Source organism: Nyctibius grandis, chromosome 4, assembly GCF_013368605.1.
Source record: "Nyctibius grandis isolate bNycGra1 chromosome 4, bNycGra1.pri, whole genome shotgun sequence".
NCBI classification, from domain to species: Eukaryota; Metazoa; Chordata; class Aves; order Nyctibiiformes; family Nyctibiidae; genus Nyctibius; species Nyctibius grandis.
In genome coordinates, this window is record NC_090661.1 from 5,777,431 (window position 1) to 5,794,625 (window position 17,195).

The following is a 17,195-nucleotide window of genomic DNA, read 5'->3' on the forward strand; positions in this document are numbered from 1 at the left end:
GCAAAGAAGGGAGCAAATTGCCTGAATGTTTTGTCATAGACCTTAAGTGTTTTCTGAAATAGAAATGTTAAGTGAAAACCACCAAAGATTTCACTAAGAATTGATCCAAATCTCACCAAAGTCCTACAAACTAGTAAGTTTCAGAATGGATGGACGACATGGTGATTAATAAGTGTAATTCCTATTAACCTAAAATTTCTCTTATAAAACTTTATATCCAAGGTTTTGGAAATACAAATTTATCTTGGAAGAAAATATGTAAATAAACTTAATGTAAAAAAAATAAAGCATGCCTGTTTTGCTGATCTAGTCTATCGTGGTATCCATTGGAGTCTATCCATTCACATGTTATTCTGTTTTTTCAGATATATTACTAATGATTCATTATACTAATGAATCATTATACATATATAATATAATTATATACATAATATTATAATATATATAATATAATATAAATATATATATAATATAATAATTATATACATAATATATAATGATTCATTATACTAATGAATCATCAAGTTATAAATATCACAGGCAGTTTTTATTAGACAATTACATTTTATTAAGCTTAATTGTATGAAGTCTAACTTCATACAGACTTTATAAAGAGAAAAATCAATATGGTTTAGGTATTGGTCCAACGGGAATAACAGCTGTTACTTAACTTACTATGTATCACTTTTTTTTTTAACTTGAGTTTCAGTACATTTTTATGGGAAAGAAGTGTTTCACAGAATAGTGTTGAAATAATATATATAGCTCTGTATATCATCTGTTGAAAGGAGAGCCACAAAGTAGATAGATATTGTGATATATTGCAAAGTTTTCTGCGTACAGCTATTTCCAGATAACTTTTTTGTGGTTGAATTTGAGAGGACTGTATCTCTCTTATACAAATTTGAAATATTTAGGCAAGTGTTAGATAAAGAAATAATTTTTCTTTTATGTCCCTTTCATTTATTTTGCAGTTCTTGTTCTTTAAAATCTACCTAATTTCTTTTTTTTGTTTTCAGCATTTCTCTTTAATGTTTTGGAAGTTAACATCTTTTTGAAATTGCCAGTTCTCTTGCTTCCCAGGTATTTGTGTCTATTCCTCATAATTTGTATTCATCAGTTGTTTAACATTTTGTTACTCCAAATTTCCCTGATATAAATTATGCTGAAAGCAGTTATTTTGTTGTTAAGGAGTCAGAGAGACAGCAGTGGACCTCAAGTTCTTTATTTAGCCCTCTTCATTGCTTACCCAGGACTTGCCAATTCTTCAGAGCTCTTCAGATATTTCTGACTCCCATTTAGATTTCAGTTTACTCTTCAGAACTTCGTATTTATTTTCTGCTGCTTCTATATCTTCTTTTCCACTCAATGACTTTTTTCCAGTTTTTGTGTTTCTACAATCCACATTCTCTCCTATGAGACCATGCCTTGGTCCTTAGCAGATACAGCTGTATTTTTCTCTTCAGCTTGCCTGTCTTTTCTCTTTACTTTCGTTTTTTTACCTGATGATCATATCACATTGAGAAATACAAATGAAGTGACATTATGGCTAAAGTGAAGATAACAGTTTTGGTTTGTTGGTCAATATATGACTCTAACAAGCAATGCATTTTGGGGCTACTATTTAATTGCTTTTAAAAATAGAAATTCAGTACATTTGTAGAATTCAAGAAAAATACCTAATAGAGTAGCAACAAAACTAAATTCAATTGCTTTCAATAGAACAGGGGCCTCCAGTTAAGTACAGCTTATAGGGATGTGGATTTTTATCCAGAACAGCACTTTAGACATAATTAGGCTTTATGAGTATTTTAAGCAAGTGTTTGAAGTTTAGTGAGGACAAAGTTCAAGATATGGAGAATAATTTTTGTAAGTTATATAATCAGAAGTGAAAAAGACTTCCTGAATGTGTCAGTGGAACAGCAGCATCATTGTGCCAATATGAACGAAAAAGTAACAAAGAATTATTTCCATTATTTTTGAATATATTAAGGATCCTAAAGAAATGAGTTGCAGCATGCATGGTCCTGTGTTTTGTTCAAGCACAGGATAATAGTATCTTGAGATAATCTGTTTTCACAGTGGAGTGGACAATGCAAAACAAAAGGTGGTTTGATTCCATAAAGACAAATTTAATGGTAACTTGTTCAATGTTGTCCTTTCTGGCAGAAAATAAACTATACAATTGTTTCTGTCTATTCTGCTTATTGTTCTAATGCCACTATAAAGGGGTGAAGAGCAGGTGCAACAACAAACCTGCTAACAGACTTGCTGAGCGGGTGACTTATGCATTATAAAGAGCTTGGGTTTCACTTTTCTCATTTCATGCCAAATGTTTCCTTTAAAAAGTACTCTTCTGAAGGGTAAATCAGAACATTGTTCTTTTGTATAATTATCTAGCAGATGGATTAAAAAAAGAAAAAGAGGAGGTTTACTGCAGAAAAGCTACCCCCAGATAGTTTTGAAAAGTTTACCAAGAGTCCAAGACAGGTGCTGGTATTTGCCTTGAATGAGGCTTTAATATTGTAAGACCAAGATGACAATGTCAGAAGAGTCAACTAAAACTGACAAATTTTGTACTGATGTCTGGGAGCCAGGATGAGAATTTTTATATGTTTCTTATGTGGCTTTTGTAATAATTTCTATACTGAAAGAAAAAACTGGTTTTATCAGATTATCGATATTGTCTTTTTCAGATAGACGCATGCTTGCTCTGCCACCACTCTGAGCTAGTCAGAAGGCAATTTAACATAGTGCTGACAGTCAGGGAATATGAGACTGTCCTCAGAAGAGCTTGGGTTCCATGGTGTGCTATTATGCCTTTTTTTGGGATCTGCCAATAATGTGTTGATAATAACTGTGCTAGTGGTATCCTTTATTTTATCCTGTTAATTTAGTAGCATCAATTATGCGACAAGTTCGCCTCATGCTCTTGATGCTTTTTATTTTTTTTTTTTAATTCATTCTTTTTACAGTTGTGGGACATCCACAATGTAGCACACTTTACACCCCATCATTTACGAATCTTATAATCAATATGCAATTAATTTATATCTTGTAATAATAGTTTGGTTTGGTGATATATTGACATATTGAAGTAATATTTTACAGTGAGATGTCCTGATGGATTTGAACAAAAATTAAGAAATATTCACCCTCAAAACAAAAGATATGCAGACCTACCCTGTTCTGATTATAACAGAATACACTCAGTCATTCCAGGTCAGCCAGGTTCAGTAGCAAATAGGACTCTGGTACTGGTGATATTCCTTAATCTCAGATGTCAAAGTGCATACGCAAAAATCTAAGTATGAAACTAGCTATATGACTTGCTTACAAAACACCATAAGAAAATAAGGTGTTTAACTTTGATGCCTTTCCAGCCATGAGGTTGTCCTTACTCTCTATGTGCCTAGCATATTTTAGTTCATAACACCATGAAGGAGAAAAAGGAGACAGTAAAATTGGATATGACAGATTTGTTGGCAAGAGTTTCCATGATTCGTGGGAAAAAAGTGAAAAAAGGGAAAACATAGGCTGAAAGTTAGGAAACTTTTTTAATATTCTGATTTTGGTAGACTGTGGAAATACCTTCCAGAGGTGATGACAGAAGTTCCAAGGCTTTGAGCCATTGTGAAACTTAAAGCTGAAACACTATAAACTGTACAACAGAGAACAAGAAGGTCTCAGCAAATGATCATAGAATATTCAATAAAATTTTTCTTTTTGAATTTCTAAGTTTCTGTAACAATGTCAGGAACAGTTTTAATCAAATGGAGGAGTTTTTCATTTCTTCAGTTGAAAAATATTAGTATTTATTTTTTTGTCATGGTCTAGGTTGAATCATATTAGCTTCAGAGCACATGAAAGTAGAGAGGAATAATTATACCGAACAGACTGTTTTTCTCACGTTTGAGCATAACTAATGTAGTAGTTAGGAAACAACAGCAATTTTAAATATTTGGAAATTGGGAAATTGAAAAAATAAATAATTTGGAAATTGGGAATATTTGGAAAAAAAATTGAGACATTTGTTTCTGCAAGACAAACCTAATATAATCATATTTTGTATTAGTAGGGGTTTAAACAGGAAATTTCTTTCTTACAAATTTTAACATATATATATCTCTGCTGCTAGTAACCCAACTATTTTGTTAATACCTGCTGTCTCAAACATGTGAGACAAATAGACTAGAAATGGAGGTGCAGATACATCTTCTCTAAATCCGTAAGCAGAATAAGGATTTTGAAAATCTGTAACTAAAGTTATGTTCAAAGGTGATGTCTTCCTACCAAGTCACTAGGCTTTGGCAGCAGAGGCTGCTCGACGTGAGCGAGCCTGGGTTGGCAGCGCTGGTGTGAGCAGGCAGCCTGCCCGTCTTTATCAGTCTCACTACTCTACTGTCAGTATGACACCTGTGTTTGTTGGTTTACTGTTGCGATCTGGGTATTTGTGAAATTACTACTGTACCCGCTGAATTCAGGTCCCTGTAAGTGCAGAACACTAATTTTCACACTCCTCATTGCTTTGGCTTTTCTCCCTGCCCTAATAAACACTCACAAGATCATCACTTAACTTGTGAAGTCCATAAACCAGATACATGCTTGGTCACCAGGCCATTTTCTTTTTCTTTTCTTGGTGTCTCTGAGCAATTCAGCAGAGTCAGGATTTAATTTCTAGTAACACAGAAGATTCTTAGGTGCTTGTGGTGCTGGGTAGCAACTGGTGAGGAATTTAGCATCTTGGTAGTAAAGGAAGGTTTAGTCAAGCACCTGAGTCCTCTAAGTACTTGTATCACCTTTATCCTGAGTTTAAGATGCTAATTTGAAAAATTATTTACTCATATATTAAAAAAAAAATGGTATAGTTTAGTAATGCAATAAACCTAACTCAGTAGTATTAGATTTTTGAGAAGTTCCACGTGACACAAGGTTGGGTGGCTTATCATCAGGACCAATCACATTTATTTTTAAAAATAGAGTAGGGGAAGTTAATTTAACTAGCTAACCTTATACCATGTTGTTTCCCCTTTCACAGCCAGTGGAAATGTTGAGTGAACTTTAGCAAGTCTAGATCATGCTGTCAGCTGATCTTGCTGTGCATGTTCTTAGCATGATTATAGGATTCCAGCTTGAATTTAAAAAGAATACTCCTGTGGCATGTCTCTGCCTAGAAATGCATTAGCCCTAGGTTAATACATCTCATTTGCTTGCACATTTATACATGTATATGTTGTGTGCGTGTGCGCGCGTGGTTATGTATATAGAATCAAATGATCTGGGACTAATTTATCATCTTGTTACCGCTGGGTTAATAAAAAAGTTTTGCAAATTTCATTTCTAAAACTCGATTATAGCTGATCAGTGAACTTTATTAAATTAGGTTGTTAAACAGTGAAATAGACTTTCAAAAGATACCCATTGACAGTTTTGTCAGGTAAAGTAGAAATATTTCAGTTTTATAACAACTGAGATAACAGCTTAGACAGAAAAAGAGTGAAACTTCCTAGAGATGTCATGATGTTGGTAGGTTTTTTTTTTTTCATTAAACAGCAGAATTAAAGGTAAAATTCCAAAACAACTATGAGATTAAATTGTACAGCTGAGACAGAAATGTTAACCTGACCGTATTGTAAGAGATGTTGGAAAAAAGCATTGCTGAGGAGACTGGTATAACAGTACTGTATTTAAGGGTAATATCGTTGAGGTCATAATCAGAAGTTTTAAATGTGCAGTGGAAAATCAGACCAAAGGTAGTATTATGGACATAAATGATGAAGGATATCAGAACTGGAAAGGGTAATGTTAGCTATCAGAAAAAGAATGGTTTTGGTGTGAATGGATTTCCTATTAAAGACTAAATCCTGTAGAACTGATGTGAAAAGTCAACTCTATGTACAGAGAACAAGTCCATATTTATGCAGTTTATATTTGAGTAGTTGTAAAGAGTTTAATAACTTCCTTTTCAGAAGATGTCTGTTCCATATTACAACTGTATAAATCCAGTAAGGATTCATTGCTCTAGGTAAATTGCCTATTGAATGATAGCTTGAAGAAGAAAAAAAGCTCAACACACTTGTGTGTATGTTTGGGAGGTGGAGTTATTTTTCTGTGGGGTCCATCCACAGGGTTTTGTACAGTCCTTCCTCATGATGTGAACTCTTTGCTTTTGTGACCTGTGCACTTTTCAGTGGATGAATACAAGTTGTTGTTTCCTTTGGGTCATTATTTTCAGTATCACATCATACATGATGATTTAACTTGCAGTTTCATTTCCTGGGGCCAGGTATCTACACCAGCTGCAAGTTTTCAGAAATCTTCTATTGCTCCTTTACTCATTGATGGGAACTGACAGTTGCATCTTTTTGCTGATGAGTCTTTGATTCTACACAGTCAATAGTCTGCCAAAAAGATGCTGGATTGTTTTGGTTTATTTATGATGAGTGCATGAAAAAGGAGGAAATAGATGCAAAGAGCCTGATTCTCTAGCTGCTAGCTGTGTAGGAACCAAGTAAAATGCGCCAAGGCTGCTACCATTTTGTGGGCTATTAAAGTTAGAATAGGTCGGGCACTTAAGTCTACTTGAGCACTCATAACCTGCTATAGTCATATAAGTACAGACAATGTGATTTTTATTTGAACTGTAAATAAATCAAGCCTGGACCACAGGATCATACATTATTTTCAGTAGGTAGGGGTGAAACATTGCAACAAATATTTTGCACAAATTATGAAGGTCAGATAAATAAAAACTTTCCTCAGCTTGCCCTAAATCTCCAAGTTTTGTGTTAATTTCTCCCCTGCCCTCCCCCGCCCCGCCCAAGTGTGAAACGGTGTTTACGTAATGCCCAAATACAAAACACATAACATAAACACCTTTTTGAGTATGGGGAACAGTTGTATCTGACAAAGGCTGGATTTCAGCAAGAGCTTATCTGCTGATCAACTTAATGCTTATGTGATTTTTTCCAAATGTAATTGTTAATTCAGAATTGACTGAAATCAGCTAAAAGTAGTTGAAACTCAGGTCAGATACTATTATAGTACATTATATATATACACACACACTATAATATTGCATACTTTATTTAGATAACCTGATCGTTCTGTTTGTTGATCATTAATAAATTACTTCCTTTCCACTGAATTTCTAGATGAAAAAATGCTTATATTTTTTCAGAGAGAAAAAGCAACATTACAATGCTCTGTTATCATTATAAATTACTTCCATTTTGTTTGCTTATTTTAGTTTAAAGGATTCTTATCTCCAACTTCCAGATATGTTGGTTTAGAATTGTGATGAATCTTTTTCTCACTTGAATATAAACAACATTCATGTGTACACATCTGCCACCAAGAATATTTTCAAAAGATTGCTTTAGAAACACCTATGCAATCGTGCACTTTGCAAGTGTACTCTGTAAGCAGTATTTACTCTTTATGATGCATGAAAAGGTGTACAGTATACGCTTTTCTTAACTATTACTGCTTTAAAAAAATAGCCAAACCCATGAGCCTGTGACCTTCTCATCATCTCATCTAATTTTCTTAGAATTTACAGTAGAATGACCTAACCTATTAATTGCAATTAGAGCAGAAGAATTTTTTGAGAAGAGCGGCTTAAAGAATATAACTGACAAAAGATTTGCTGAAAGAGACATCTATGTAAGTTTGTCTTAAACTGTAGATTGTATTTCAAATTTCTCTTTTGTTTTAAGGGTTGGGTATTTTTTCAGTCAGGGACATTTATGTATCCATAAATAATTGAAATCCTTATAAAAGTTTTATTTCAAACACAGGCTTTGTAAACCTAGTGGGAAAACAAAATCAATTTTACTCTGTCCTGACATAGTACATATTATTCAGTGAGAAATAAACTCAGTCTTTATTTTGAAGACTAAAAGCTTAACTTCTAATATTTAAGGAAATAACAGTCAGAGGTGGAGTGATCGCTGGGGCGAAAGTCTTTCTATTTGCTAGGCATTTGCCTCTGTTGCGTTATCGAAAATTAGAATCTGTTGAAATGTGTACTATAATCTATTAAATCATGTCAGTAAGAATAATAGAAGAGGTAAAACAGCTGACTAAGCTTAAAACTATAAATGAATATCATTCTCTGAAAACAAAGGATATTGGAATTTGCACTGACACTATATCAATAGGCTGATGGTAAAAGCGAAACAATTTGCAATTAAGAGTGCTACGGATGACCTTAACATGCAGAGTATTGCTAAATTGTTCTGTTTCATGATAAACACTTGTAAAAGCATGTTCATGTGCTAAAATGGTAAATATTCATTTTAATCCCAGGTGGATGTGCTGATAATGACACTTTATTTTGCAGAATGGTGTAACTGGTATAACCTAATATTCGGAGAACAGATTTAAACTGTGTATAGTTACATAGTGGAGTTCCTAGGAATGGGTTTAATTTATTTTGACCACATATAATTATACTGCTAAATGAGTAGAGAACCCTGACAGTTTTTGAGGATCAGAAGATTTCAGAAAGTCACTGAGATTTCGTGGTGTTTATGGTGGGGTGGTACCGTGGTGACACGTCACATTCACTAAGTCAGCTTCTTCCAGAACTGTCCTATAGTGCAAAACTGGCATCCAAGTTCAGCATAAGCAAATTGTTCAGTTTAGAGCTTATTTTTCTGGCTGCAAGAATCCCCCGTCTCTCCACACTTGACACTATTCGTCATTGAGTTTAACATTTCTCTCTTTTCCTTCTAAAATTCCTTCTCTTACTTTCTCCCACATGGTGAAGGATGATGCCATCCTTCTTAAAGACCCATATATTTCATTCAGGCAGGAACCTAGATATCGATTAGGTGTTCTTTCAGTTTAAATCTTCTCTGACTTCAAAGGAATTAGGCTGATTAAGTCTTGTTGACATCTGGTCCAATTGCTTTACATCTTGCAGTTTTTTCTTAATTAGGCAAATAATCTTCCTCTAATGAAATCAGAGGAGTTTGCTGATATTCATCAGGACAAAATTCTGTATTTATGATTATATATATTGTGATTTATGTGTTTTCAAATATGAAAGAAATGTTGTTATGTTCTGGTGGAAATAATTTTTTTTATCTAACATTAACTTCAGAAAATACACTATGCTTTTCATATAATAGCACAGCTGCAGAGTGTAGGCATACTGATGTGGAAAAAAAAATTTACTTCTTCCAGAATGGGCTGCCTATCCATACTTACAATTATATTGCATATGTGTGTGAAACCTTCCAAAGAGTGCTCATCAAATACATGGGAGACTCAAATTTGGTTGTTTGAAATTCAGGAAGGGAAGAATAAGAAAACAAACTGACCATGGATCTTTCCTTAAACCCAATCCTGAGAATCTTGTTGATATTAAAGATGTGTAGAAGTGAAGGTATAATCAGTTTTGTGGAAGAATATAGGAATTCTTGAATAATCCAAGTGATTCGTGATTAGACCACTGTGTTTACAAATTTACCTTTTTTCAATTGAATTGCACTTTGGTCTAAACGACACAAGTTTACAATGTAGAAATTGAGGTCACTTTGGTCTAAACGACACAAGTTTACAATGTAGAAATTGAGGTCACCAAAATAGATGGGCTGATCTGAGGGTTTGTTGGCTGTCACAGAGTTGCGGAGTTGAATTTTACTCTCTTTGGATACATGGGGGCACTGTTCTTGGACACAATGCTAAGAGTCAAAGCTTGATATCAGAGATATTATTGTCCAGAATCAAAAACCTTTGTGAATCTAATACTTAATAGATCTGACAGCTATGTTTTGTATCTTCATTCTTCTTTCTTTTTTTTTTTCTTGATTTAAATATTTTTTTTTTTTTTTTTGTTTTTTAATTATAACAGTTCTGAGGGTTTAGTTTGCTTTGTGACTCTCTGTGGTCAGTTTGATGGCTTTTTGTCTCCTCCTTCCTCCTCAGTATGTCATAAAATGGAATATGAAGGTAAATATAAGTGCATGCATATTTAATATTAAATTTAATTTTAAAATTCGGGAAATGTTCTAGTTTATGCAAACTGGTAGATATCAGAATTAACAAGAAAACAGAGTGAAACCTGTGCCAACTGAATACCCATGGGGCAGCATAATTGGCTGCTTGAGACAGATGGTCTTTAAATGCTCAAGCTAAACTGGAATTGGAGAGGAGTGTTACTTTAAAGTGATCAAGACAGAGTGTTACAACTGGCAGGTAATTTTTTTTAAATGCAGAGTTTAACTTTAAACAAAAGCACGACATTTCAATGGCAAACAAGACTATCAAGCCTAACGCACTTTTTGTGATGCTAAAAGAGGAATGGAAGTGATGACCTTACTGAAACTACCTGATTACTTTAGCAGGAGGAAATTCCTCCTTGACCTCTGTCCATCAGCAAAGGAAAATGGGACTGTTCTCTGAAGCTTGTCGGGCTGATTACTCATAATGTTGTTACTGCCGCTGAGGTGAGCTAGCTCTTTTACAGTGATGTATTTAAAATCACGCATAGCTGGAGTGGTAACAAGAAAAAGATAGGATTTTCTATATAAAACAATGCAGGAAATTTTGTTTACGTTGCGTGTAACAACCAGAATGCTAATATTTATGAGGTATTGTAGCACTGGCTAGATTTCATTCACATGACAGTAGGTTCTTTCCTTCAATTTGATAGAAAAATTTGAACAAAACCCTCCATGTAAATAATGCTAAATTCTGGAAGATTCAAAATCTTGGCATACGGATTTTCCTGTAAACCCTGTTTGACTATGTAACCTGTATTTGAGATAATTTATTTTTGATAACATTAGTTATCTGTATCAAGGATAACCAGATTACTTATGAGTGCTGTTCAGTTACTAGTAGGTGAGCATAACTGAGTCCTGGTATTATCTCCGTACCCTGACTTTACCCTGTGTCTTCTTACAATACTTCTTGTTCACTCACTAGAGCTGCAGTTTTTCCTTTCCTCTGGTGGATGAACATAATCAAAATGGTCTGAAACCACAGTTTCTTGAAATAAAGTTCATCCACATAGTGAAAAGCAAAACTTATCAAGAGGATAAAATATTTTACTGACAGCTGAGCTTTTTATCTACCACCTACAGAACGCGTTAGAAAGATTGTAGTTTTTATTTTACTATCGTGGGAAAACTTTAACTTCTTTTGGTATTGGGGGTGGGGGGTGAGTCGTCTTGTTCTTCTTTTCTTTTTCAACTTTCTTCTAAAATAGAAATTCTACTTAAAATGAAACAGTTGACCTAGCAATTGTATTAATGTTTATAAATATGTAAAGGGCAAGTGTCATGAGGATGGAGCCAGGCTCTTCTCAGTGACGTCCATTGACAGGAAAAGGGGCAACGGGTGCAAGCTGGAACACAGGAGGTTCCACGTAAATATGAGGAAAAACTTTACAGTGAGGGTAACTGAACACTGGAACAGGCTGCCCAGAGAGGTTGTGGAGTCTCCTTCTCTGGAGACATTCAAAACCCGCCTGGACGTGTTCCTGTGTGACATGATCTAGGTAATCCTGCTCCGGCAGGGGGATTGGACTAGATGATCTTTCGAGGTCCCTTCCAATCCCTGACATTCTGTGATTCTGTGAAGATCTTCACTGAAAGTGTTGGGTGCTACGTTGCAAACCAAAACACGTCAGTTCTTATTTTGCTGCAGCAAGCATAAACTGGAGATGTTTTGTGTTTCATTAGAGATGCAAACTCAAAGAACTCTATGCTTTTTAATTTGCAACATTCTTTCAAGGCTGAATATAATTATTGCTGAAATGTCAATATAATGTTAAGATTCTTTGCCTAAAGTGTTATGTTGATGAAAGAGACATTTATTCACTTTCATCTATTCTAGGTAACCAAAGTATCATTTAATATAGAATGATTTTCTTTTTTCATAAATGTATCACATTTCATGAGCTGTCTATTGCTAACATAGATAGGACTGATATTAGATAGCATATTTAACTTGCTTTGCTGAGTTTCTTTGCTAAAGCGTGTATCAAAATCCATTAAAGAAACGTTAAGATTCCTGTTTAACTTCAAGGTCTTGTATCTGATAATAAAATAGTACTCATATGTTGCAGAATTGAGGTTTCTTTTTCCCCCTTCTTAGAAGCAGAGGTACAGCAAGGAGGGGAAAAAATAAAATTAAAATTAAGTTGTAGAAGGAATGGATGTGTCAGTTCACTGATCAGTCTTTCTCAAAATGACAATTTTAAATTAAAAAGTACGTTGTTTTAGAATTAACTGTAATGTTTGCTTTTTTTCCTGGAATGAGGCATGAGAATTGGATCTGTATTTCATTCAACCTAAAGCAATATGTGTTGGATTTATTTCATTGTGGATTTTATAAAAACTTTAAAATGTATAGTTACATTTCAAGTAAAAATTACCATTTTAAAAAGGATAGAATATTTTGACTTATCCATTTATTAATAATTAGATTTGATTTCTCTTAGCATATTTGTCAGTTCTCGTTTATACTGTAAGGAGGTTTAAGTGAGGAGAAATTGTGGAATGAAATAAATATTACAAAGTTTAAAGAGATCTGAATCATCCTTCCCTCAAATTACCGGGTGTCACAAAACTTCATACTTGAAAAGTTTTGCTTGGTTTCTTGCATGTGATATCTTTTAAAACAAGAAAAATCTCACACTATGTGACATCACTCATGTTAAATACACCCTTTCTGTCTCCTGTTCATCACAGACAATACACCATTCGCAGTGTTTTCAGACTGATAATTTGTACACTCAGATGCAGCACATCATTTTGACATATAAAACACCTATTTGTCTACGTCAGGAGAAATGAAGTTGTTACAGGCAAACAGGGGGACCTTCCCACACTCCAATTTGTAAGCTATGAAAAGTGTTGGAATTAATTCAATTTAGATGAACCAAGGCTGTTTTCAAATGCATTGAGTAATGTTTTGAGAAGATCTCATGCTTTTATTTTCTGTGTTAGACAGGGCTATGAAGAACTGGAAAGACAGCTGAAAGAAGTCTTTAAGGAAAGGAGCAATATCCTTCGTCAACTGTCAAAGACTTCTAAAGAACTTGAAGGAATTAAAGTAAACCTCCAGGTTAGGTTCTTTTTCGGTTTCTCTAGGATTACTTACCTTGACTTTTTCAGATTGGTCTCTATTTATTACAAAAAATGTTTGTTTTTTTTTTTCTTTTTTAAATATGTGAATAATGATTATTTTGTTTGTCTTGTACTTAACATAAACCCAATGTTTTTACGGAAAATGTAATCCTAATGAGTTGGACGCTTTGTCCACTTACTCAAAAAAATAAAGAAAATAAGAAAATAGAGCATAGTAGAACAAAAAGGAAGGGAAGGAAAAAGAATGAGCTGCCTTAGTAGAGTTACCACACATTTGTCCTGGCAGATACTGTAAAAGTATTTACTTTACAGCTGCATCTTTGCTGATGAGTTACAAATACTCAGCTAGTTTAGCTGCTCACTTTATCTACCTGACATGCCGTCTACATGGACTAACTGGATTTACTGCAGGGCGTTACTCTACATGTTTAGCTGACAAATTGTGCTAGATGAGCCTCCAGCTAGAGCTGAGACACCTCTGCATTTAACTTGGGAGGTTTTGGAGTATCATGGGTAGACTGAAAGGGCAATGGTCGGGTTAACTCTGTAGTCAAATCAGCTTCTCAGAGTGAAAATTAGATTAAAAATCCTGCTCTGGGTTTGAGGTCCTGAAATCACCAGATGTTCACTTAGGAGCACACCTGTCTTTTCCAGATACAGTCTGTTGGTCTGGTGAAAACATTCAGACTTGTTATCAGTTAAGATTTGTCTCTATTTCATGCCATTTTAAAGGACAGTATTTTTCTGACATTGCATTTTTATCTTCATGTTGATGCAAGCTAGACAGGAAAAATATAAGGAGTAACATTCCTATATCTGTTCTCAGAAGAATACTGGTACCGTGTATCAGTACTGTGCTATATTTTTATTCTTATGTTATATTGTCTTATATTCCAGACTTCTCTGGTTCTAATTAATGTGAACTCTTGAATCTTTTCTTCTTTTTTTTTTTTTTTTTCCCCTGAGTGCTTTACCACTCTTTATTATTGTAGGGATTTTCTTCTTACTTTTTAGATAAATGTGCTTCTCCTTGTAACAAAGTTTTTTTTAGAATGAGATTTCTTGTGCAGCACAGTTGAAGGTAGTATTCAGCAAAATTATACTATGAGATATTTTAGACTCTGCAGAGATCCAGATATAGGCAAAGAGCTGTAGTATTATCTTCCGTATATGCACACTTATCTTTGCCATACAATTTTAATACTTTTAGTCATTTGTTTGTTTCTAAATCTACTTATTTTATTTGATTAGCTCTGATTTAATGTTTGAAAAATAGCGATGTACAGTTAGCTGTGCTGAGTTATGGTAAAAGTCAGGCTATTCCTCTGTTTCTCACAAGTTGTAATATCTGTAATTCACTGGGAGCATTTTATGAAAGAGGACCAAATTAATCATTTCACAGATGAATTAAAGATCTCTTTGGTAATAGATTTCTTCCTTTGCTATCAGTCTTTGAAAAATGATGAAGCATCAGCCAAAAATGATGTGCAGAAACTTCTGGAACTGGGCCAAAAGCAAAGGTAAGACCCCCTCCTCCTCCCTACTGTTGCTATTTCCAGGCTGAAAAATGTCAGACTCAGAAATCCCATCTTTCCTTTTACTTTAAACTATAAGCACTACTGAATTGCAGAGTCTGCTGCTTATAACAGTAAAATAAGGGCAGGGAGTGCTATTTTGGGAAGTTTTTGAAACAAGTGACATATTTGCTGATATTGAACATATGTTAGAAAAATATATTAAAATCCTATAATTAGATATCTGCTAAAGAAGGGGATTTTGAATTTCTCAGTAAGGTTTAGTCATGAAATTTTCTCTTAAAAAGAACAAAATCAGAAGTTTTAGATAATGACTAGTGGGTGCTGATGCCCAGTAAATTAAATTATTAAAATATCTCAGTCTCTGAATTTGGAGATGATATTATATATTTATTCAGGCCTCTTAATTAAATATTAATGCATATAGACACTTAAAATCACTAATCATTGTGTAAATGTAAGAATACGTGCACTTGATATCTGTGAGGAAGGCAGCTAGGAGGAGAGAGAAGTAGTCACTTCAAATTATTCACTGAACACATAAGAAATAATGAGTTCCTGTGGCTGGGAATGCAAGTTCCCAGCCCAGTCCTTAGTCTCAAGTCCCTTAGTGCTTCATTGCAAGTAACTTATCATTCTGCTTTTCTTAGTTCTTGGAATTCAGACTGTCAAATAACAACATCAATACAGTTTTAATAACAAGAAAATGTAACTAATATAGGGATTACTTTTGCTGATACAATATTATGTAATGAATGCATATAGATGCATTAATACTTAATGTTTTTCCTTAGAAAAAAAGTTATTTAAAAACTTATTTAATTTCATACTTCTTTTATTGTTAGAGATGCAATACTTAAATCCTGTGTCAATCTTATTGCTGATATTGCATTTAATAGAAGTATATACGAAATTGCATTGCTATAGAGAAGGCTTGTGATAAAATGACCTTCAGTTCTTCAATACACAACAAATAAGATCCTTAATACCATACCCATAGAAGTTGTCACTTTTACTGTGATAGAGAAGGATCAGACACATAAGGATCTTTCATATATTCCAGACAAATCTATTAAATTATGAAAGCAAGACTTCAGCTAATGTCCTATTTAATCACTCATATGCCTTGGGTGCAACTGAAGGTATACATCTCAGCGTCATAGCTGCCCTTGTCACGGATTCCATCCTTCATGAATGTGTTTTTGTAGTGGTTTGATTGTTGTGCAGCTTTTATGAAATAGAGAGATTAATTGATTTAAAAGTTTTAATAGACTGTTTAGTAAATAGATCTTAATTGCAGTGGGAAAATTGAGTCTGCTAAGGGAAAATTTTACTACACTCTACAAGTGTTCTTCCTAATCTCCTCCTTAAATCACCCATTAAAGTCTCTCAAGGTCCACCCAAAAGTACATGCTGACTTTTGCTTCTAAAGGATTCAGCTACTGAGTGTACTGCACAACAGATGTTCCCAGAGACAGCCCCTGGATGGGTGCAATATGCAGTATGCTGCTGAGCAGCCCTCACCCTCCTGCAGAAAACAAAAGGCTTCTACAATGTACTCCAAGAAAATGCCTTGGAGCTACTGTGGGTACTTGACAGCTGTTTACAGGCTTGCCGGATTTTAATTCCAGAGAGGTGTGGAAGTTCAGTGTAAGAAGCAGGTGTTAAAAATGTGCCGAGGAATCCCCCTCATAGAATTTTGCTAAGGAAGGGTCAGTTTACTTGCCAAGAGCCTCAGGCTGTGCTTCATCGGGAGTAAGTGAAGAACAGTGAACATAATTGTATTTGAACCAAAGTTCAAAATATATCCTAATATTAATCTTATAATCTACTTTCTTTGGGCAAAGGTGAGCTGCATTTGGTCTGTGAGCACTACTTTATTGTCTGCAAAGATGGATGATACAGTAAAGTTTAGAGTGCTAAAATCTCAGATTGTGTGAGTAGAGTTCTGCTGACTTCAAATTAGATTATTTTTTTTAAATCCATTTTGTGTGAATTCTTCAGTACTTCCCAAGTTACGAGTAAAACTTGGTCACTTATTCTGATGCCTTAAGTTTTGTTTTTTCTGTGCACCATCAGCACTTCGAAATGATCACATCTGTTTATACAATAAGGGAGCTGTATTGTGCTGATGGTGCATTGGTTTCATGCTACTCAATCACTACTACAATTAAATCTGTTCTGTACTAGTGTCACCGAAATTGCTAAAAGTAGTAGGGTTACCGACTAACAAGGAAGATGACAGCAGCTCACAAGTTCTGTTACTGTACGAATGAGAAGGTTTCCATTCCAGTTTAGTTTTCACTGGCCTAAATTATTATCTGTGTGTAAACCCAGTTCTGTGTTGGTCTTCTGTGAAGTTCTATCTGTGCAAGCAACAGCCCTGCAAAAGTTTGCAGCTGTTCTGAAATATGTCATTCTTCTAATTTGTCACAGCTCCAAACTGTGTCATAGCTGTGGGTAGAAAATGATGGTCATCAGAGGATCTCAACCTGCTGCAGTTCTCACAACTTGGAGAAATTCTCTGATTGCATCTGTAATGCAAAGGTTTTTT

At 34.5% G+C, this 17,195-nt stretch overlaps 1 protein-coding gene across 1 annotated transcript in view; it reads left to right on the forward strand.

Moving 5' to 3' along the window:
* The window catches only part of LUZP2 (leucine zipper protein 2), a 194,057-nt gene that overhangs the window by 72,375 nt on the left and 104,487 nt on the right, over positions 1-17,195 (forward strand). The window contains exons 2-3 of the mRNA XM_068399738.1: positions 12,966-13,083; positions 14,556-14,626. Coding sequence (XP_068255839.1) covers positions 12,966-13,083; positions 14,556-14,626 — 189 coding nt within the window. The remainder of the gene's footprint in view (positions 1-12,965; positions 13,084-14,555; positions 14,627-17,195) is intronic.